At 35.5% G+C, this 20,861-nt stretch overlaps 7 protein-coding genes across 7 annotated transcripts; 4 read left to right on the top strand and 3 right to left on the bottom strand.

Moving 5' to 3' along the window:
* Positions 1 to 1,524: 1,524 nt before the first annotated feature.
* On the bottom strand, positions 1,525 to 2,051 carry LOC117787701. The gene has a single exon (XM_034626296.1). The coding sequence runs from the start codon at positions 1,990 to 1,992 to the stop codon at positions 1,561 to 1,563; it is 432 nt and encodes a 143-aa protein (XP_034482187.1). The 5' UTR covers positions 1,993 to 2,051; the 3' UTR covers positions 1,525 to 1,560.
* A 1,223-nt stretch (positions 2,052 to 3,274) lies between these two features.
* Positions 3,275 to 3,918, top strand: LOC117787703 (pupal cuticle protein G1A). The gene is made up of 2 exons (XM_034626298.1): positions 3,275 to 3,344; positions 3,410 to 3,918. Exons 1-2 carry the CDS (start codon positions 3,333 to 3,335, stop codon positions 3,785 to 3,787), a joined length of 390 nt encoding a protein of 129 aa, XP_034482189.1. The 5' UTR covers positions 3,275 to 3,332; the 3' UTR covers positions 3,788 to 3,918.
* Positions 3,919 to 5,697: 1,779 nt separating this feature from the next.
* On the bottom strand, positions 5,698 to 6,332 carry LOC117787706 (neuropeptide-like 3). The gene is made up of 2 exons (XM_034626301.1): positions 6,266 to 6,332; positions 5,698 to 6,187 (listed from the first exon to the last, which is right to left on the bottom strand). Exons 1-2 carry the CDS (start codon positions 6,275 to 6,277, stop codon positions 5,861 to 5,863), a joined length of 339 nt encoding a protein of 112 aa, XP_034482192.1. The 5' UTR covers positions 6,278 to 6,332; the 3' UTR covers positions 5,698 to 5,860.
* Positions 6,333 to 12,456: 6,124 nt separating this feature from the next.
* LOC117788248 (histidine-rich glycoprotein) lies at positions 12,457 to 13,161 on the top strand. Its single transcript, XM_034626949.1, has 2 exons — positions 12,457 to 12,483; positions 12,548 to 13,161. The coding sequence occupies exons 1-2, from the start codon at positions 12,472 to 12,474 to the stop codon at positions 12,902 to 12,904; spliced, it is 369 nt and encodes a 122-aa protein (XP_034482840.1). The 5' UTR covers positions 12,457 to 12,471; the 3' UTR covers positions 12,905 to 13,161.
* A 2,851-nt stretch (positions 13,162 to 16,012) lies between these two features.
* LOC117786966 (neuropeptide-like 3) lies at positions 16,013 to 16,606 on the top strand. The gene is made up of 2 exons (XM_034625398.1): positions 16,013 to 16,053; positions 16,113 to 16,606. The coding sequence occupies exons 1-2, from the start codon at positions 16,042 to 16,044 to the stop codon at positions 16,371 to 16,373; spliced, it is 273 nt and encodes a 90-aa protein (XP_034481289.1). The 5' UTR covers positions 16,013 to 16,041; the 3' UTR covers positions 16,374 to 16,606.
* Positions 16,607 to 17,289: 683 nt separating this feature from the next.
* On the bottom strand, positions 17,290 to 17,818 carry LOC117788131 (retinin-like). The gene is made up of 2 exons (XM_034626798.1): positions 17,792 to 17,818; positions 17,290 to 17,730 (listed from the first exon to the last, which is right to left on the bottom strand). The coding sequence occupies exons 1-2, from the start codon at positions 17,801 to 17,803 to the stop codon at positions 17,371 to 17,373; spliced, it is 372 nt and encodes a 123-aa protein (XP_034482689.1). The 5' UTR covers positions 17,804 to 17,818; the 3' UTR covers positions 17,290 to 17,370.
* A 393-nt stretch (positions 17,819 to 18,211) lies between these two features.
* On the top strand, positions 18,212 to 18,792 carry LOC117787680 (A-kinase anchor protein 14). The gene is made up of 2 exons (XM_034626265.1): positions 18,212 to 18,260; positions 18,334 to 18,792. Exons 1-2 carry the CDS (start codon positions 18,249 to 18,251, stop codon positions 18,709 to 18,711), a joined length of 390 nt encoding a protein of 129 aa, XP_034482156.1. The 5' UTR covers positions 18,212 to 18,248; the 3' UTR covers positions 18,712 to 18,792.
* Positions 18,793 to 20,861: the final 2,069 nt, after the last annotated feature.

The raw sequence follows: 20,861 nt of genomic DNA, 5'->3' as shown, positions 1-20,861 counted from the left end.
CCTTGAATTGTATTTAGTATGTGGCATGTGGCATGTAATGTAGACTATAAAAGCAAGTCAAAACTCGTTTAGCAGTTACAGTCCAACATAAAAATCAGTTCAATCAATACAATGAAAGGTTTTAAATGTTTTTTGGTAAAACAATTAGTTAATTATAATTATTACAAATAAAAGTTGAGGCATTATGCAGTTGATGTTTATCTTTGTGCATTTCCGAACTTTCCGATTTAACGCTACTTAGAAAGGCTAAAAACAATGAGAATATAATTTCACTGACTATCCATTCCATCCAGCAATCGAGTGTGAATATAGAAAACACTATTAAAAATATAATAAGTACCTCTGGGTAATTGGTAAACAAAAAAAAGGCGTCAGGAGATCATTAAGTGCTTAAAAATAAATGATTACCCTTTCTATAATTAAATTAGAATTAAGTAAATTCAAATATTATTACACTTCTAGTTGAAAGAACAAAGTTAGTAAACTTTTCAATGTCTTATCCATACTCGATGCGCATTTATTGTATACCCTGTTTCTACATTGTCAATAAAAAATAGGGTATTATCACATTTTGCTAATGTCTACGTATGTCTGGCAATTAATGACAAACTAAATAAATAAATGAAAGCTTATATAAGTGTGAGAATTTTATTACATTTACATTTACATTTTTTAATACATTTTACATCAAAATCGTATCAAATTGTAACAAATTTATGTCTATTCATAAATTTAGAAACTTCCGCTGTATGCTAAATTATAGTGTGCTTTTTAGTTGCTCTCGTCTCAACAACAGTTTGATCTAAATTGTTTTTCTCTAGTTTTTCAGGTTCATTGACCATTCGTCAATGCATTGCGTGTGCATTATTGTCCTTGAACCTGCACTGCAACCAAGGACAACAATTCCGCCTTTCTATATTTATTTTAGCCTTTAGTCTATATACTAATCCAAGCATAGGGAGTGGATTAAGTCAGCTTGTATAAAACTTTACAAATTGTAAGCATATAAGTTTTGAAGTTTAGGTTTATTTGAGAACATTATTAAAATCTTAAATCCCTTTTTATTTTTATAGATTTCCAATAAATTATTTAGTAAGAACTATTAAAAATGTAACCATCTGAAGCGTCTGATTAAAATATTGAAGTGTATAAAATAGGCGTGTTTTTTATTATTTAACATTTTGCTAAACATTTTAATACCAATCGAAAATTATTGATAGTAGAAAATATATCTGGATTGTAAGACAACTAACAATTCTATATATTTTTTATTTTTTGCATAAAGTTTTCTTTTTTAAAAAATAAATATTTATGATGAATTTTTTGAAATTTCGAAAGCACCTCTTTTCTATTTATTGTATGGGTATATTACAGTTGAGTATTGCACAAGAAACTGTCCGTTTGTTTACAAACTTGTTGGCTGCCTGTCACTTGGCCAGCTGGAAGCTAATGCCAAGGAGCAATGAACTTTAAAGGGATAAGAACCTGCAGCTGTTTGAGCGGAAAAACAAAACTCAATCGATATTCAAAGGCAAAAACATTTATTTATTCAAAATCGTATCACAAAAACCGTCCAACAATGCAAGTCCCACTGTCATCCTGCGAATCCTGAGGTGTCCTTACCACACGCCTGTGGCAGTGTAGGTCAGCGGCGAGGAAGCTGCAATGTGTGCAACTGGGCAGCAGGCACTGTGCATAGCAGCAAGTGCTGTGTACCACTGGAGCAGCAGCGGCATAGCTAACCACAGGCGTTGACTTGACAACGGGAGCCACAACATCCTCGACAACATGAGCGGAGCTATGCACCACCGACTGGCTCTGATGGGAGACAGAGGTGGGCACACTCTTCACCACAGCACCAACCTTGGCCAAGACGTTCTCCTGGACAATTGTGGTTGCTGGCGCGGCATAGACCACTGGGGATTCATACAGATGACCGGGACGGGCAACGGCTACGGCGAGAAGAGCAGACAATACCACCAATTTGAACATTTTCGTTAATTTGATTTGTTTTCTTTTGGTCTGTATTGACTGTTTGCTTTGAGTTTCTAGCGAGAACTGTTTGTGGTGTGGCAACTGCAACGGTGGTTTATATAGCTCATAAGACTCCAACGACCTTCACTTCAGATTGAGACCCATATCAGATTCGATTCTCAAACATAGACAGCGCGATCAATAAGTAATTAGAGTCGGTGGGCGATATAACAATTGTTTGTTGACAAAGCCAGCAAGTAACCAGTAACCAGTAACCAGTTTACTCGTATTGACCAGCTCAGCTCACAGTTTTGGCCATTAGACGCACTTTTAACTACAATTTCAATTGTTGTCCCTTCCTGCCTTTAAAACTGCATTACTTGCACTTTGAGTGCGTCTGTCGTTGCCTCTTTCAGGGTCAGCACAAGGTTTATGTCTTGACTTCAGTTTGGATTTTAATACCCTAACATAGGATATTGTCATTTTGATACGATATGTGTAACACATTAAAAGCAGACGCCATATTTCACACAAAAATTAATAAACTTTTATTCCTATTACTTAAGTAATTAAGAATCTTATTCTTTACATGGATGCCCTTAGTTTTGAGACAAAAATCTAAATTAAAGACCCTTCTTCTAAAACATTAAAAAATTATTCAAAAATACCACATTTTTGTTTCACTTAAAAAATAAATATTTAAGCAGAATTTTCATGAATTTAGAAACCTTATTTTCATCAGTGTAGGAATGATCAGTCGGAAATGATTTCTTATTTTTAAAATAGCTTGCTGTTTTTTAAGATATCTTAATATAAAACTGTAAATCCTAAACTTAATTTAAGACCATTGTACTTATTATATAAAAACTTTAAAGTATTTAAGCTTGTTAGTCCTTATATTTTGTATTAGTATTAATTTGTAACTTAACAATTTGAAACCTATTGTAAGTGTACACTTGTTTTAATTTTTAAGTTTATGTGAAGTTGTGCTAAACTATTTTTAAATATTAAATATATTTATAATTAATTTTCTTGTATCGCTGTTAGCTTTTCATCTGATATTCAAACTAGATTATTTTTATTTTTGGACAGTTAAAATGTTTAACAAGGGTATTTAAACTTCGGCGTGCTAAAGCTTAATTATCTTTCTAGTGAGTTTTGATTTTGTTTACGTTTACAGATTTCCCAGTTTTATGTTTCCCCACGCACTTAACCGTTTTAATTAAACATTATGTGGCAGCTGCTTTTGGGCCATAATTGTATATAAACGCAATGTTCACTTTTGGTAATTATCAGTCAACTTCGTTCGCTAACAACAGCAACAACACAGACCAAAAACATAAACAAATTCCCTCAACATGTTCAAATTGGTAAGTCCCTTAAAGTTAACCGCTGCAGTGCATCATTTTTAACCAGAAATTAATCCATATTTCAGGTGGTGTTGTCTGCTCTCCTCGCCGTAGCTGTTGCTCGTCCCGGTCATCTTTATGAGTCACCTGTAGTCTATGCCGCGCCAGCTGCCACAGTTGTCCAGGAATCCGTGCTGGCCAAGGTGGGCGCTGTGGTCAAGAGCGTTCCCTCCTCTGTCTCCCATCAGAGCCAGTCGGTGGTGCACAGCAGTGCCCACTATGTGGAGGATGTTGTCGCTCCGGTTGTGAAATCATATGCTACTCCAGTTGTCTCCAGCTATGTTGCCGCTCCTGCTCCCGTCATCTCCAGCTATGTGGCAGCTCCTGCTGTGGCCACTTATGCCGCACCTGCCCCAGTACTGAAGACCTATGCCACACCTGTTGTCTACAACGCCGGCTGGTAGAGTGTAATTTAGTGTAAAGACTTCCAGTTCGAGTAACTGGACTAAACTACTGATCCAAAACAGAACAAATTATCCTGTATATATATTTCCGATTCCGTTTAATTGCGAGTAAAATGTGATTGTTTATAAAAGCTTGTTGATCATTTCTTATATCTGAGGGATTTTCTGAGAAAGGGGTAAGTACGTAAAAAACGAACAGTGATGACCAAAAAATGGCTGTCGGAAGTTTTAAATAAAGTGTCAAGGGGTAGGTATGGAAAAAATTCACAGTGATGACCAAAAAATTCAATTTTTTAAGTTAGTGTAATTTTAATGCAGAATCAATATTGAGGCCAAATAATGATGAAAATGATATTCCACATGAAAATCGGTCAAGTTTTGGAAAAGTTATGGCTATTTGAAGTTTGAGATAAAGTGTCAAAAAATTTACAGTGACGACCAAAAAATTCAATTTTTTAAGTTAGTAAAATTTTAATGCAGAATCAATTTTGAGGGCAAATCATGATGAAAATGATATTCCGCATGAAAATCGGTCAAGTTTTGGCAAAGTTATGACCGTCGGAAGTTTTAAATAAAGCGTCAAGGGGTAGGTATGGAAAAAATTCACACTGACGACCAAAAAATTTAATTTTTTAAGTTAGTAAAATTTTAATGCAAAATCAATTTTGAAGCCAAATCATGATGAAAATGATATTCCGCATGAAAATCGGTCAAGTTTTGGCAAAGTTATGGCTATTTGAAGTTTGAGATAAAGTGTCAAGGGTAGGTATGGAAAAAATTCACAGTGACGACCAAAAAATTCAATTTTTTAAGCTAGTAAAATTTTAATGCAGAATCAATTTTGAAGCCAAATCATGATGAAAATGATATTCCGCATGAAAATCGGTCAAGTTTTGGCAAAGTTATGGCTGTCGGAAGTTTGAGATATAGTGTCAAGGGGTAGGTATGGAAAAAATTCACAGTGACGACCAAAAAATTCAATTTTTTAAGTTAGTAAAATTTTAATGCAGAACCAATTAAGAGGCCAAATAATGATCAAAATGATATTCCGCATGAAAATCGGTAAATTTTTGGCAAAGTTATGGCTATCTGAAATTTGAGATAAAGTGTCAAGGGGTAGGTATGCAACAAATGCACAGTGATGACCAAAAAATTAAATTTTTTAAGTCAGTTACATTTTGATGCAGAATCAATTAAGAGGCCAAATAATGATGAAAATGATATTCCGCATGAAAATCGGTCAAGTTTTGGCAAAGTTATGGCTGTTGGAAGTTTTAAATAAAGTGTCAAGGGGTAGGGTATGGAAAATATTCACAGTGTTGACCAAAAAACTCAATTTTTTAAGTTAGTAAAATTTTAATGCAGAATTAATTTTGAGGCCAAATAATGATAAAACCCATATTCCGCATGAAAATCGGTCAAGTTTTGGCAAAGTTATGGCTGTCGGAAGTTTAAAATAAAGCGTCAAGGGGTAGGTATGGAAAAAATTCGCAGTGACGACCAAAAAATTCAATTTTTTAAGTTAGTAAAATTTGAATTCAGAATCAATTTTGAGGCCAAATAATGACCAAAATGATATTCCGCATGAAAATCGGTCAAGTTTTGGCAGAGTTATAGCTATCTGAAGTTTGAGATAAACTGTCAAGGGGTAGGTATGGTGATGACCAAAATATCGAATTTTCTAAGTAATTAAGATTTTGATGCAGAATCAAAATAGAGGCCAAATAATGATCAAAATGATATTCCGCATAAAAATCGGTTAAGATTTGGAAAAGCTATGATAGTTTAAAGTTGAGTATTAAACAAGAATGTTGATTTTCCATTTGAATAACCACAAATCTGCATTTCAAATTTTTAATATTCAGTGCTAATGCAAAGATAATTATTAAGTAAAGATTAAAAAAAGACAATAATTTTTATAATGATCGCATGGACTTTATTTACATCAGTCGAAATGGGATAATGGAAAGTAAAATGCAGGGAAATTATACAAATTTTGGCTAGTTATCATGCCAAAAAGAATGCGGAAAGAAGCAGTTGAGTTGTTCGAGGCGCAGGATGGAAGAATGTCGCCTACCAGGATGACTCCCAGCCGTGAGAGGCCCACGAAGGCGACAGGATGGATGTGTGTAGAACTGGCGCGGCATAAGTCTTGATGATAGGTGCGGCATAGGTTTTAATGACAGGTGCCACAATTGGTTGCACAATGTGAGCCGAGCTGTGCACCTGACTGATGCTCTGATGGGAGACGGACGTCGGAATGCTCTTCACAATGTGACCCACTTTGGCCAGGGCCGGTTCATGGATGATTGCGGGTGCGGCGTAACTATGATAAAGAGGACCTGCCTCCAAATATCCCGGACGAGCGGCAACCACAGCGAGCAAAGCAGACAACACCACCTGGAAAATTGTAGAAATAGTGTGGTTTTGGAGACTATAGTTAAGTTGGTGGTTTGTTGATTTTCTTGATGCACTTACCAACTTGTACATTTTGTTAATCCTTGCGATTCTATTGTTGAAATGAACTGGGTTTGGTCTGTGTTGACGCGTTGCCGTTGTCTGCTGCTAGCTGCAAATCTACGCCAGCTTTTATACACAAAAAGTGACCAAACACACACACACACACACACACATTACAGCAAATTCAAATTGTAAAACTGCGCCAAAAGTGCAGAAAATACAATAATAATAATTTTTTTTTTGCACTGCATCGTTAAGAAAAGCCAGAAAAGCTAACGGGCGTTTGTCCCAGTGGTGCAGCTGATTCGACAACAAATACAACAAAGAACAACAACAACAACAACAACAATGCTTTCGTTTACAGTTTACAGTTTACAGACGCCCATGTTGGACACTGCCAGCCCATTAAAAAACCAGTCAAAATAAAGGCCCAGACCCGAACAGACGTCGTCGTCGTCGTCGTCGTGAGACGATTGCCCCCATTAACAGTTGGCCAGACTGTTGGCCACATTGCTGTCTGCTGTCTGTTGCCACTTGCAACACTCGCCACAACAACAGCAACAACACTAGCCACAAATTTATTTCATGTGTTTTGCCGTCAGTTTTCTTAGCAATGTTGACCGTGAAATTGTGGTTCGTGGCGCACGCACCACCGCAACCACAACCACTACGCAATTGTCACTGCCAAGCTGAAAGTGGTTCAAGTTCAGTGCGTGACTTTGGTCACTGCCAAATTGGCAGTAGACATGTCATATTTTTAAACTTCTTACACTTAAACTTCAGGTACATCTTTAGTCTTTTAATTATTGTTTACTTTTTCAGTAATTTCATGTGGTTTCAGTTTGCCCAACACGTCTAGCAAAAATCCTATTGTAATTTCCTGTTATGCAAAACTTTTCTAAACAAAGACCATATAAAAATACTAAGTCAGCCCACATAGAATCCGCTCTGGTCTCAACTCTACGTTCTCCTGCTCTTTTTCTTCAGCTGTCTCTATCTCTGTCTTTATTCCCACTCCCTCTGTCTCAATGAGTTCCGCTTTTGTAATAAGTCGCCAGTTGTTGCCTCAGAGATCTCAAAGCTGTCGCCGTTATGGCGATTTGTCAGCAATTTTTTGTGTGGCGTGATTAATGAATATTGCAAACTGGCGACAGATAATTCAGGTAGTACTCCCTCCCTCCCCTCCTTCCTCCATATCTCTTATTTGTTTACAAATAAAAAATTCTTTGACTATCCAAAAGTGCTTTTTAATAGATTTTTGAGTCAATTTTTAGCCCAGACAATTGTATCTCTTGTTGTTTTCAACTAAATTCCTTCTACAATATCCGGGCTTGAGAGGGTAATGTACGCCTTATGGCCAACCCACACACATATATATATATATATATAAATATATTTATAAAAATATATATACTCAGTGTAGGGAAACTGGCTTCGGGATTGTCTTGTGACAGTTCTGTTTAGTTCACTCGCTCACCTGGCTTGCATAACAATGGCCACACAATGTAGACCATATCGATAGATCAGCCAAACAGTTAACCAGTTGACCAGCTTAACAGGCAGCCAACCCGATTGCTTTATCGACTAACTTAATTTTGCTTTTAATTAAAGCCATTTTACTAGGAATTAGTAGTTGCTGCAATTACAATAATTAAACAGTGTTCAATACTTTAATCAGTTTAAACTCAACTGAACTTCACTTGAATTTGTCTCAGTTCTCTTGACTGTCAGTTGGCTACAGTTAATTGCTCCGAAGGTCGTTAACAACCTGCGAGAATTGACTAAGATCTGGCCGAAAGAGTACGTAGAAATACGGAAATATAATCAGGAGGTAGCAATTGATAGATACGGAAGATATGCGCTATTTAAGTTTGTTCGAAATTTAGCTGAAGTGAATATAATTATAATGGGAGTTTTATAAGTTCTTAATGAGAATCTAATGATATGTGAAATACTCAAAATACTCTGATTTAAATATCAAAAAGTTTTCTTCACCCTACATATAAAAACTGTTAAAAAAATATATATTTATAATCAGAAATATTATTTATAAAAAATTAATTTAAAATAAAAGAAAACTTCAAGAGAAAAATAGAAAAAATATAATTAATATAAAAAATACCAATAAAACGATCTGTCTATTTATGTATCGATCCAATGTTAATCCACAACTAGACCAATTCAACTCCATTTTTTATTTATTTCCACTGGTCTTTTTCAATATATAAAAATATATATATATTTTAATTATTCTTTCTACGTTTTTTTTTCTTTTTAAATTCTTGTTATCGAAAGTAAATTTTTATATTTTAATTAAATATTGATTTATTCAGTAATTTATCTTTCAGCTATCTATCTACAAATTTAGCGTCTGTTAATCCAATTATCCACATATTTATCTGTTTATTATCATAAAATTTATCTAACTGTCATATGTACATATGTTTGACCTCTTTTAGCCTCATGCAAATTGCAACTCTTTATGCATTGATTAAGTTTTGGCCAAAGTTATTTGTAGGCACATTAAAACAGCCGCAGCACAATACAAATTTGAGCTGTCCACCCGCTGGACTGGCATAGTTCAGGCAGGTGTCAGTCAGTCAGTCAGCCAGTCAGTCAGACAGTCGGTTAGTTGGGCTTTCAATCAGCCGGCGCCAGGTTAAAAGAGTTAGCCACAGTTAGCCAAAAAGACTTGCCAAAGAGTTTGGGAATTGCGCAAAATCCAAAAAGCAGTGGAAAATGTTTCGAATTTTTGATATTCGGGGGCTGCAGCTGTGCATTTTATTTTGGGTGTCAGTTTGAGACAATATGAATAGAGTGGAATGAGTACGAATAGTCGTGTAATAAATGCATTTCAAATGCTCGTTTGCTCTAAGCTCGATAATTACATTTGCACGCCAACAACGCGTCGTATACTTAATACGCTTTTGGTGGAAACGTAACGAAGCGAACAGGTGGCCAATTTGGTAGTCGATGCTGTTGTTGTTGTTGCTACTCTTTGCTTGCGACTAAGGTCAGCTGTGTCCATCAATTGTGGCATCGACATTTTCATAGCTGGTCAGCGGATGTGATTTAAGATTTGAGTTTATTGTCATTTCATTTGAAATAACATTGAAAATGTTATTGGCTTAGGCGGCGTATGCTTAATGTTAGTTAATGCTGCTACCACTAACCCACTGAACTGAATCGAAAGGCTTGCAACACACACAAACACACACACATACAATCGAGTGCAAGTTGCATGCCACAAAGCCAGTTTTTCTTTTGTCTATAAGATGCAGCATTTCCTGGTCGAGATAAGCTGCAAGCTGCATTTGTTATTAGTTTATTTTACGGGTGTGTTTCAGGTCAAGCCAATGGTCAATTGACCAGGGACTGTTTAAAGCCGCAGCGAATTGTTGTGCAAATATTTTCATTTCATATTCAATTGCAGACTGATTAATCAGCGACTTATGCTGACATTTCAAGTCGCTACTCCAACTACAACTTCAACTGCACTTGTCGCATGTTACATGTTTCATGTTTCATGTCGCCAGTCGCCTGTCAACTTCAGCGACATTCTAATGAGCATTCTAATAAAAAATTCCCCCCACAAGCTGATCCACTCTGATCCACTTGCTGTGGAGTTGAAACACCTTGAATGTCACATTTGCTGTTCATGAACTTTTCGTTTTTCGTTTGCATTGCAGCTCCAGTTAAAAGACTTAAATATCAATTCCATATGCAGTCATAGATCTTCAATTGACTATACACAGAAAAAAAAACATCCGAAAATTTGGAATAAAATCAATTGATACATATTGATTTTCTTAAAATACAAAAAAAACAGCACAAAGTACTTGATTAAATTTTAATGAGGCTCTCAGCAAATATTTGGATTTTTCGGGATTCTGTAAGATAATTCTTAAATTTAGTACAAATATTTAATATTAATTTCTTTGATTTATTTTTTAAGTTTTAGACTTTGCTATTTTTGCGCTTATTGTCTTCATTTAACAATAATAATCTGAATACATGCACATTTAAAAAATACATTACATACATACAATACATACAATACATACATAAAATTAAGAATTTTAAACTAAAATTTTATAATAATATTTTGTTCTGTGTAGCAAAAAAAAATAACAAGTGGCAGTTGTGGCATGCAGCATGTGGCAAGTGCATATGTTTTTCACACACACAGCATTCTCAGCCTAAATTCATATAATTGTTATTGAGATAACAAGAGTTACAACTAATTTCCATGCCAAAATCTGAAAAAAAAAAGTTATAAGAAAAACCAAATCACAATTAAATTGGCGAGTGTGAATTTCCGTTGCAACTGCCAAAAGTCGCCGAAAAAAGATAAAATGAAAAACAAAGTCGCAAAACTGTAAAAACCAACAATAAAAATAAAAACAACAATTTGGCTGGCTGGTCAAGGTCGTTGCAGGCAAATGTAACACTGGCATAAATTATGCTTGCCATGCAGCAGCAACAACAGCAACAACAACAACAGCAGTCATGTGTTGCAAGATATCAACAACAACAACAAGAAGATAAAGAAATAGTTGCTGCCATTAGTAACGGTATACGATGAACTAAAGGCACAAATTGCGGCGACAGAAGCAGAGGCAACTGGCAATTACCAATGGCAATAGTTGTACTACAACAACAACAACAACAGCAACATCCACTACAAAGACAGTCACATTTGCAAAAATTGCCCAAATCTAAAGTTACGCTTCATTGAGCTTCAAGTCTCTCTGAGTATCTAAGTGTTATGCCCAGAGGCTGTGAGATAAAATAGTTATCTAAGGATTAAGACAACTTGGGATAAGTATAAAGCTATGTAGAGTCTATAAGCTTAGTTCAACAGTGCATAGATCAGACTTAACAAGAACTGCTTAAACAAAAGCCAAATAAAAACACTGAATAACATAAAAGAAGTATATAAACTAGAACAGCTTAAAATTAATAAAAATTGATCAGATACTCTTTATAGTATTGTAAGAATATAAAGATATTTTTCAGTACAAAGTTTCTTTAAAAAAAAATAAACCCGCAAATAAGATAGAAAACATCAACATAACAAAACAGCTTACAAAATAATAGATAATAATTAATGTTAAAATACCAATTGCCTAAACAAGTCAGTTAAGACAATTAAATATAATATAACTACAATGTTTATTACATAAATATTCAATTATTTGTATATTAATGAAAACAATAACACTTTCTTACCATCATTAAAAGTTACCTTACTTAGAAATTAAAAGTTAAAAATACATAAGCAATACAATACATAAGCGTATAAAATAAATAAAATATCTGGGTTCAACTACTACACTGCCTCGTTAAATATATGTTATCTCTCGTGTTTAAACTCCTTCTATAATATATGTTAATGCATCAAAAAGAAACGAAAATATAAAAAAAATGAATGCATCAAAAAGAAATCGAAAATATAAAAAAAATGAATGAACCTCAAAGGCAAATAAATATAATTTTAAAACAAACCAAATCCTATAAAATATATTAAAAACTAAAATGCCAAGACGATTTTCTTAAGCATTAACAGTAGTTAATTACATGTATATTTTTTATTTTCGTATATTAACACTGTTAGTTAAGTGAACAAAAATATGACTTACAGTATATTAGTCTATAATACTTTTATAATATTAATGTACATTTAAGCCGTATAAAAAGTTTAAATACCCAGACTAATAGGCTCGTATTTTAGTTTGCTGTTGGATAGACAATAAAACTTGACATTTGTTAACTAGTGTGAACAACAATAATCAAACTGGGGGCAATTACAGCGTCTGCTGCAACTGCAACTGCGGATGCAAGTGTCTCTTTCTCTCTCTCTCTCTCTCTCTGTTTTAAAAGCCAATGCCGGCAGCGCGGATGTGGCAGCATTGCTGTTGCCGGTGGTGCTGCTGCTGGTGGTGCTGCTGCTGCTGGTGGTGTGCAATGGCAATATCAGTGAAGAAAAAAAAAAACAATTCGTTGCATTGAAAATCGCGACAAACAATGAGAGCATCTGCTGCTGTTGGCGCTGTCGAGTGGCAGCTGTTGTTGTTGCTGTTGCTGCTGTTGCTGCCACTTGAGGCAACTGATGCAAGACGTTAAGTGTATAAAAGCCAAAGCTTGGTGTCATGGTAGCATCAGTTGCAAGTCGCACTTGGCAAATCAACCTACACACAAGGATTACACCCACCAACAACAAGATGCTAAAATTGGTAAGAATTAAGGACAACAACAGGATAACAGGGATCAACTTAATATGCTTTTTATCCACTACAGTTGCTGTCGCTGCTTTTGCTGTGCACTTTGGCCTCGGCACGTCCCGGCTATTTGCATGGCCACCACCACCACTATCCGGAGTATCCACTCTTGGCCCACCACCACGTTGAGCCACTGCATGTGGCCAAAATTGTGCATGTGCCGGCGGCTGTTTCGCATCAGAGCTCCACGGTGGTGCACAGTGTACCGCATCACATTATCAAGCCAGTGGTGCTGCCAACGGTGATTAAGACTGTGGTGCATCCGCCCATTATTAAGGCTTATCATCCAGCGCCCATTATCAAGGCTTATCATCCCTATGATCCTTATCATTTGCATCATCATCATGACTTCCATGACTATCATCATTATCATTAAAAGGCTGCCACTTGAAATGTCATCCGCCACTCTATACTCCCACCACCACCAATAGCACCACTCAACCACTCAACCACCCAACACGATCTAAGGATTGCCTGCTGACTTGCTGTGTATGTATGTGTGTGTACACTTGTTGTCCAGAAGCTCGACAAAATATGTATAAAAATGCGTTTAAAATATCTAAATATAAACTAAATAAATCTGTATAAAATTACAACTAATTGTGTTTGTCTTAATAAATCTGTATAAAATTACAACGAACTGTGTTTTTTTTAAAACAAAAAACATGTATAAAGGAATTTTAAAAATATCACATTAATATTATAAAAAGTTGATATTATTTTTCAAAATATTTTAATACAATTGCTACATATGTTTTAAAATTATAACTAAACATCTTTGTACGTATTAAATGTTTTTTTTTTTAATTTGATAACAAAACAATATATAAAAAATTGTTTACAAATAATTAGTTATAAAATGCTTTAAAGAATTTTTCAAAATATCCTAATTATGATGTCAAAAATTAGTCAAATACAACCACATAATTTTCTGTTATTTTTTAAATATGTTTTAAAATAAATGCTGAATATTAAATAAATTGTTATAAAAATACATAAAATGACAATAACATTTTTTGTTGCTATTTTATTGTTTTGTTTATGTTAATATAAAATCACATAGTTGTGGCTATTAATGGCAAACGTCGCAGTTGGTTGCGTATACGCCGCGTAATCGATATCTTAGACGCTAAGTGACGTCAAATAACAAGAGCATAACAAGCCTATCATACACACACCTCCACACACCCTTCACCTTCCATTTCTCACGCTCTTTTTTATACAATGCCTTGGCCAGCAAAACAACAATTGTTTTAGCCGGAAAGACGGCCTATAACTCATATTGGCCCTACGCTGTTTTGCGGCTTGCAGTCTAATGGATGGAGAAGGGCCAGAGGGACAGAGGGGGCGCGTCTATAGGTGACATAATTAGCAAGTAATCAGCAAGTTATCATGCGACACCATAAATTGTCTGCCACTCTGCTCAGTTGCCACGTTTCCGAAGCTTATGAGAGCGTTGTGGATGCCGCCACCATGGAGACACGTGTGTGTGTGCGTGTGTGCGTGTGTGTGTGCGTGTGTGTGTGTGTGTGTGTGGCAACAAATGCATTTTCTGTGTTATGCAAATGAGTGCATTAGCAATACGAATACAATGAGTGCCACAAACGTAAAGCTATAGATAGATACAAAGATACAAAGATACAAAGTTACAGTTTACACGTTGTAGGACCAGAGGACACGCTTATGAAACCTTGTCCATCTCTTAACTCTCGGCTAGAACTGAAATTCAATTCTGTGAATTATTTGCTATTTATACAAAGTGTTTGCATAAGCGAATCGTTAGCCAATTATTCAAACCAGTCATGAATCAAGTTGCCAATTGAGTCTGTGGGCTGCTGTCCGCCCCATATGTCGAGGCAAATCAGCACCGTTTAGTCAAATTGTGTTTAATTAGACGTTGTTTGACTTTAAGTCGACAGCTGTGCAGCTTCTTAGCTTTTCAAGTGGTTGAATAAAAGCTGCATTCAAATTATTTAAAGATTTTACTCTAAATAAATTCCACGTTTAATCAATTAAAAGCTAATCAAAATCAACAGGTCTTGAACTTAACCCTGAATTGCGTTTTGGCCACAACAATTTTTGGGGAGCGGCAAACGAGATGCCAATTGGTGGGAAAGAGAGAGGGTACTCTGAGTGCCAGCTGCTTTTTGGTCAATGTTTAATAGATGATTGATTTTGTTATACCCTGTAAAAAGATTTATGAAAAATTTAACTATTTAACATATATGTTTTTAGTTTAAATTTTAAAATTTTGAATACTATTTAATACAATAAATGAAAATTATTAAGTAAACAAATTAATATAAAAAATAATTCTTTTTTATTTGTTAATTAAACATTTTATTTGTACTTTGTTGATGTTAAATAAATATTTAAATTTAAAAATGGCACAATATTTTAAATTTAATCTTTTGTTTGTTCATGAAAAAATCTTATTTCCTATTTTGAATTTTATTTTTAAAATTTGTGGTTGAATATAATTATATATAACTAAAATCATTAAAAAAACACTAAGACCACTGTTTAAACATACCATTCCTAAAAGGAATAAAATAAAAGTTATAATATTATATATATAAAAAGAGAGGGTATGCTGAATTAATGTAAACTTATTTGAATACTAGAACCGATAGCTTTAACTGACAGCTTAAATGCAATGTATCGCTTTTTTAAACTATTAATTTTGAATTCATTAAATTCGCATTTAACAATCATAAAGTGGCATCTATAGCGACAATGTAACACTCATTAATTACTTAATTTTATGGACACGTGTAGCTTAGAAATCTCAAACAACTCAGAGACTATAAATAAATAAAACTTTTAAATTTAAACATTAAAATAAAATTTAAAGAGGGTATTTGAGTCACAAAGTTGCCACAGGGGAAATACTCGCACCTAAGCAAATTGCATGATGTGCAACTGTTGCAAAATTACACAAGACAATCTATGACAATTGGCCGACAAACTGGCCACATTAATCAAGTGTTGGCAATAGCATTGGTTTAATTTATGCCAAACGCAAAGTGCAAAGAGCCAACGCAAGACAATATTTATATATATAATATATTGTAGTTATAATTTAAATAAATAAAACAAACATGGAATATCTGTTGATTTGTTGGACTTAACGCTCACTTGGACGGCGAAGGTGGGGAATGCATGCAACAATATCAAGCATACGCCGAGTTGCACGAATTGATAGCTGACAATATGGTTAGCTGCATATAGAACCAGTTAAATCATAGACCAAACCAAAACCTGGCCTGGTAAGTTGAGAACCTGCCCCCGGAAAGGTTTCTGAATGCATCAAGTGTCGCGTGTGTTTGTTGAGGTGGCGAGTGCAGAGGCGTTGACACACACACACACACACTGATACACACACACACACCTGACTGATGCACATGCAGTTGACCATTTAGAGCAAATTCTCGCACAATTGTTTTCCGTATAAATAGGCCAGTGATCATTGCAATTCTATGTCAAATCGTTGCAAACCATCGACAATACAAAATGTTCAAGCTCGTAAGTAATAAGCAACTACATTTCTTAGAAATTATAATATTAATAGTCTCTATTTACAGTGCGTCTTTGTTGCTCTGCTCAGCCTGGTGGCTGCTGCTCCCGCTCCCGCTCCCGCTCCCGCTCCAGCTCCCGTTCCAGCTCCTGCTCCTGCTCCCAGCCTAGTTGGTCCTGCTCTGGTTGCCTCTCCCTGGGGACATCCACTTTATGCTAGTCACGTTGTTGCTGCTCCCCGACTTGTGAGCTATGTGCCTGCTCCTGTTTCTCACATTGCCATCAGTCAGGTGCATCCAGCTCCAGTTGTCGTGAAGCATCTGTGGTAATCTTCTCCAGCAGTCTGAAGAAAGACACACACAAACACTCACACAACACATGCCGAAATTCGCTGCCACCATCTTCTCCTGTCCACACATACATATACATTTTCTATTTTCATTTGAGTACCCTGTTTATGCAAGAAAACCAACACAAAAATCATAAAAAAAAAATTTCTAGAATCTACATTAATTGTGTGCAATAAAATGCCCTAACTGAATAAATTCCTAAAGCGAACAAATTGAAATGTCTTTTAATTATAAACTAAATTTATTGAAACAGCCTCAAAGTATGCAACGCTTTTTGAAAGAGCTGTATAAGAGTCGCGTATAAGACTGCAGAAGCATTGATCTGCTCGAAAGACCTTGTTAATCAAATCTGTGCTACGAATCTATAGAGATTTTGATGACAATTGACCAAATAATATTTATTGAAATATTATGAAAGCCATATAAATTAATTTCAATTGAATCTTAAGATCTGCAGTTCCTGAAATATCAGAGATTAATAACAGAAGAATTCCGAGTTTCCAGCAAATTATTAATAAATCATATTATAAATTAAATAAATACAAATCAATTATCAAAATAATACAAAGACATGCAAGATTTATTTAATAGAAAATATATTTGTAAATAGGAAACTAAATAAATTTATTTAAAATATATTTTATTTAATTCAGGAATTAATTAATTGTAGTAAATAAATGGTAGAATAAATTAAATCTCTCAATAAAAATATTGATACTTTGATAAACTTCAGGAACAACGACATTTGTTATTGCCATGATTTTGGTAAGTGAAATTTTCAACATGTCTTGATATGCATTTTAATTATTTAAAAAATTTGGAGATCACTTTCAGGTCTACTCATAATTTTCTTGTAAAAGTCTGCTTTTATAGCGATTTAAAATAAACAAACAAATTTATAATGAAACGAAAAAGTTTATTTCAACAAATATCATAAATTTTTTATCACAAGTGAATGGCAAAGTTCAAAATCTTTCTAATGATGCAGAGTGTAGGCCAAAGGAGCTGTGTGCACGACAGACTTGATCAAAGGAGCGGAGTGCACCACTGGCACCACTGGAGCAGCATGGACAGTGTGGACAAGAGGAGCGTGGTGAACAACTGGAGCGTGGTGGACAACAGCAGGTGCAGAATGGTATGTGGTCTTCAGGACTGGAGCGACGACTTGGTGAACGACAGGCTTGCTGTGGACTTGGGTGATGCTCTGGTGGGAGACAGCAGAGGGAGCGCTGTGCACCACAGTGCCTACCTTGGCCAGCACAGGCTCATGCACCACATGGTGGGTCTCAATAAGACCAGCACTGGCGGAGGCAATCAAAAGAGCAACGATAGCAACCTGTAGAAAAAGTAATCTTATAAAAACTCTGACAGGACAATTATGCTCAATGAAAACTTACGAATTTGAACATATTGAAGCGAGTAGATTTCAATTGAAACTGATGATATTTTGTGGGCTTACACTGGAGTTTATATAGAACCAGCGAGGGAAGTTTTCAAGCTGAAAACCAAAGCCAAACCAACAAAATCTCTGACCTTCAATGCGACTGAGCATAACCCCAGTCAAAATCAAAATTAAAATCAAACCCAAACTCAAAACCCGAGCACGAATTCAACTAGTTTGTATGAGATCGTGTCTGTAATTATTTCCGATTGCTGCAACGATGTCTTTTTACTGCTGCCGTCTTATCAAACGCGCTTCAAGGTGGACGACCTGCCTCAAGCTGTTATCGACTCTTTGAGCCCTTAAGGCAGCCAACGATTCCTATAAAAGCGTTAAATGCAGAATCCAAAGTCATCAGTTCACATCGTCAGCTTCTTCGCAGTACAACCAACAAAAAATTAACAAAACTCAAAATGTTCAAATTCGTAAGTTGAAATTTGAATGTAGTTATATTAAATGATCTTTATGGCTTAAAAATATTCTTTATATATTCTACAGGTTGCTATCGTTGCTCTTTTGATTGCCTCCGCCAGTGCTGGTCTTATTGAGACCCACCATGTGGTGCATGAGCCTGTGCTGGCCAAGGTAGGCACTGTGGTGCACAGCGCTCCCTCTGCTGTCTCCCACCAGAGCATCACTCAGGTCCACAGCAAGCCTGTCGTTCACCAAGTAGTCGCTCCAGTCCTGAAGACCACATACCATTCTGCACCTGCTGTTGTCCACCATGCTCCAGTTGTTCACCACGCTCCAGTTGTTCACCACGCTCCTCTTGTCCACACTGTCCATGCTGCTCCAGTGGTGCCAGTGGTGCACTCCGCTCCCTTGATCAAGTCTGTCGTGCACACAGCTCCTTTGGCCTACACTCTGCATCATTAAATTACCTCCAATTTATTGAAATTGTTATGTTATACACGAAAAAAAAATATAAATAAAAAATAAAAGTATTATTGAAACATACATTTTATGTTCTTCTGATTTCAAAATATATAAAAATGCTCTTGAAGTATACATAATTTAACTAAAAAATTTACATGACTCAAGGAAATGATTCTGCACTTGATCTGACACTTCAAGTCTCAGTAATTTATAGGACAATAATTTATACTACTGAGTAATTTATAGAACAATAATTTTTAGCAAACCATAATTTCGAACACACATTTAAAATAATTTTCAACATATATTTTATTTTATTAAAACAAATACAAACGTAACCAACAACAATGCAGAGATAACAATGCTTTCAACTTGCTACAGCTAACTTGCCACAAAAGTGGCTCAACTCAGACGTCAGCCAACTGATTTGCATTAGCAAATCGTGCCACATTTTCCAGGGTATACCTTAGTCCCTCTCCAGTTGGGGCAAGTGCCACAAGACAGGCGATTATCGCCAGTGAATATAGCAGCTGTTAAGTGGAAATTAGAAAATAATATTATATTTAAATAAATTATTGTAAGCATTATATAAATTTATTTAATTACCGCTCGATGCATTGTGTTGGATGGTTGAATTGGATTTAGTCTTAGTTTGAATTGCCAGCCAGCAAACTCCAGTAAGAACTCATAACTTATTTCAGCCTAAGACACGTTTATATACCAAAATTTGTGACAAATGATTTTTTGCACCAATTGTTTGGACAACAAAATGTCAAAATATCGATTATCAAATGACAACTAATGACAACATTGCAATTCGTTTTGGTGGATTAACTGAAGGCCTACTTTAACAAACTGAGCACATTGGATGGCCAACTGGGTCTCTGGGTGAAAGGGTAATTAGGCAAATAGCTTGGAATTCTCTATTCTGGAATTCTGGTAATTTCTAGAGCATTTTCTCAGCAAACCAAGATTATTCAGTGGGCCGCTTTAAGACTTATTGCAAAGTGGCTCAATAAATCCCATGAAACTTGGCGAAAATCAGAAGGCAAATAATTCGTATCCGAAGTATCCGAAGGATTTTCTCTATTAGCTTTCATTGTTGTGTGGTTAAATGAATCGCAAGAAAGTGGTACAAAATCAGATGGAAAATAATTCAGAGAATTCTCGAATTCCTGATTTTCTGCCAGTCAAGAATAAGCACAAACATTTAAGTTTTAAAGTTGTGTGGTTTATTATTCGCTTGAAACATGACCATAATTAGAAAGCAAATATCTCAAAGATTTCGCAAATTCTGCAACTATCTAAAGGATTTTCTATAACAGCCAAGATATATAACCACTTCATAACAAAATCTCGCATTGCTCTGCTCACGAAACATGGCCAAAAACAAAAGGCAAATTAAACTGCAGTTGACACAACATAAAATTAGGATTTACGAGCCACAGATGCTGCAGATTTCACGACGCATTGTCCACTTTTTGTATAGTATTTAATTTTTGAAAAATTTTCAAAGATGTTTATCTTAAGTACGTGTAACTGTCAAGCCGTTAAGTCCCCCTTTACGGTGCCCCTTAGACCCCAAAAAAATATTATAAGATCTTGTCAAAAAAAAAAAAAAAATTGTGGGTTAAGTACGCGTGGGGCTTGTCGTCCGTGGGTTAACCTTGACATAGGGCCTGAGACAGAGCCTCTTAAGTGGGCACTTAACGGCGGCAGCTGCACTTGGCTGGAGTACGAGTAGTGGCTTTTATGGCTCCATCCACATACGTCTCTGGTCTGGACTGTTTGTCTGCTTGGCCATGAATCATGAAACAACGCTAACAACAACAACCACAACCACAACAACAACCACAACAACAGCAATCATCAACTGGATCTGACCAAGTTAAAGTTGTCGATGTTGCAATTTCGCCTTAATTTGAATGCTGCAGTTACAATTGCAATATGTATAATTTATTTCGTATTGTTTGTGTGTCAGTCCCACTTGATGATGAATAAATGCGCATCTTTGAAGTTGTGTTCTGAAATACTGTTAATTAATTAACAGCTGCTCAACTTGGTCAAGTAAATGATTTGTAAACAGCTCGTAGCTTCTCTACAAAGTTTATTTGCTAATATCTTATTTTCTAGCTTTATTATACATTTTT

Source organism: Drosophila innubila (assembly GCF_004354385.1).
Source record: "Drosophila innubila isolate TH190305 chromosome 3L unlocalized genomic scaffold, UK_Dinn_1.0 0_D_3L, whole genome shotgun sequence".
Classification (NCBI taxonomy): domain Eukaryota; kingdom Metazoa; phylum Arthropoda; class Insecta; order Diptera; family Drosophilidae; genus Drosophila; species Drosophila innubila.
Note: the sequence above shows the minus strand (reverse complement) of the source record. Positions and strands in the feature narration are given on the sequence as shown.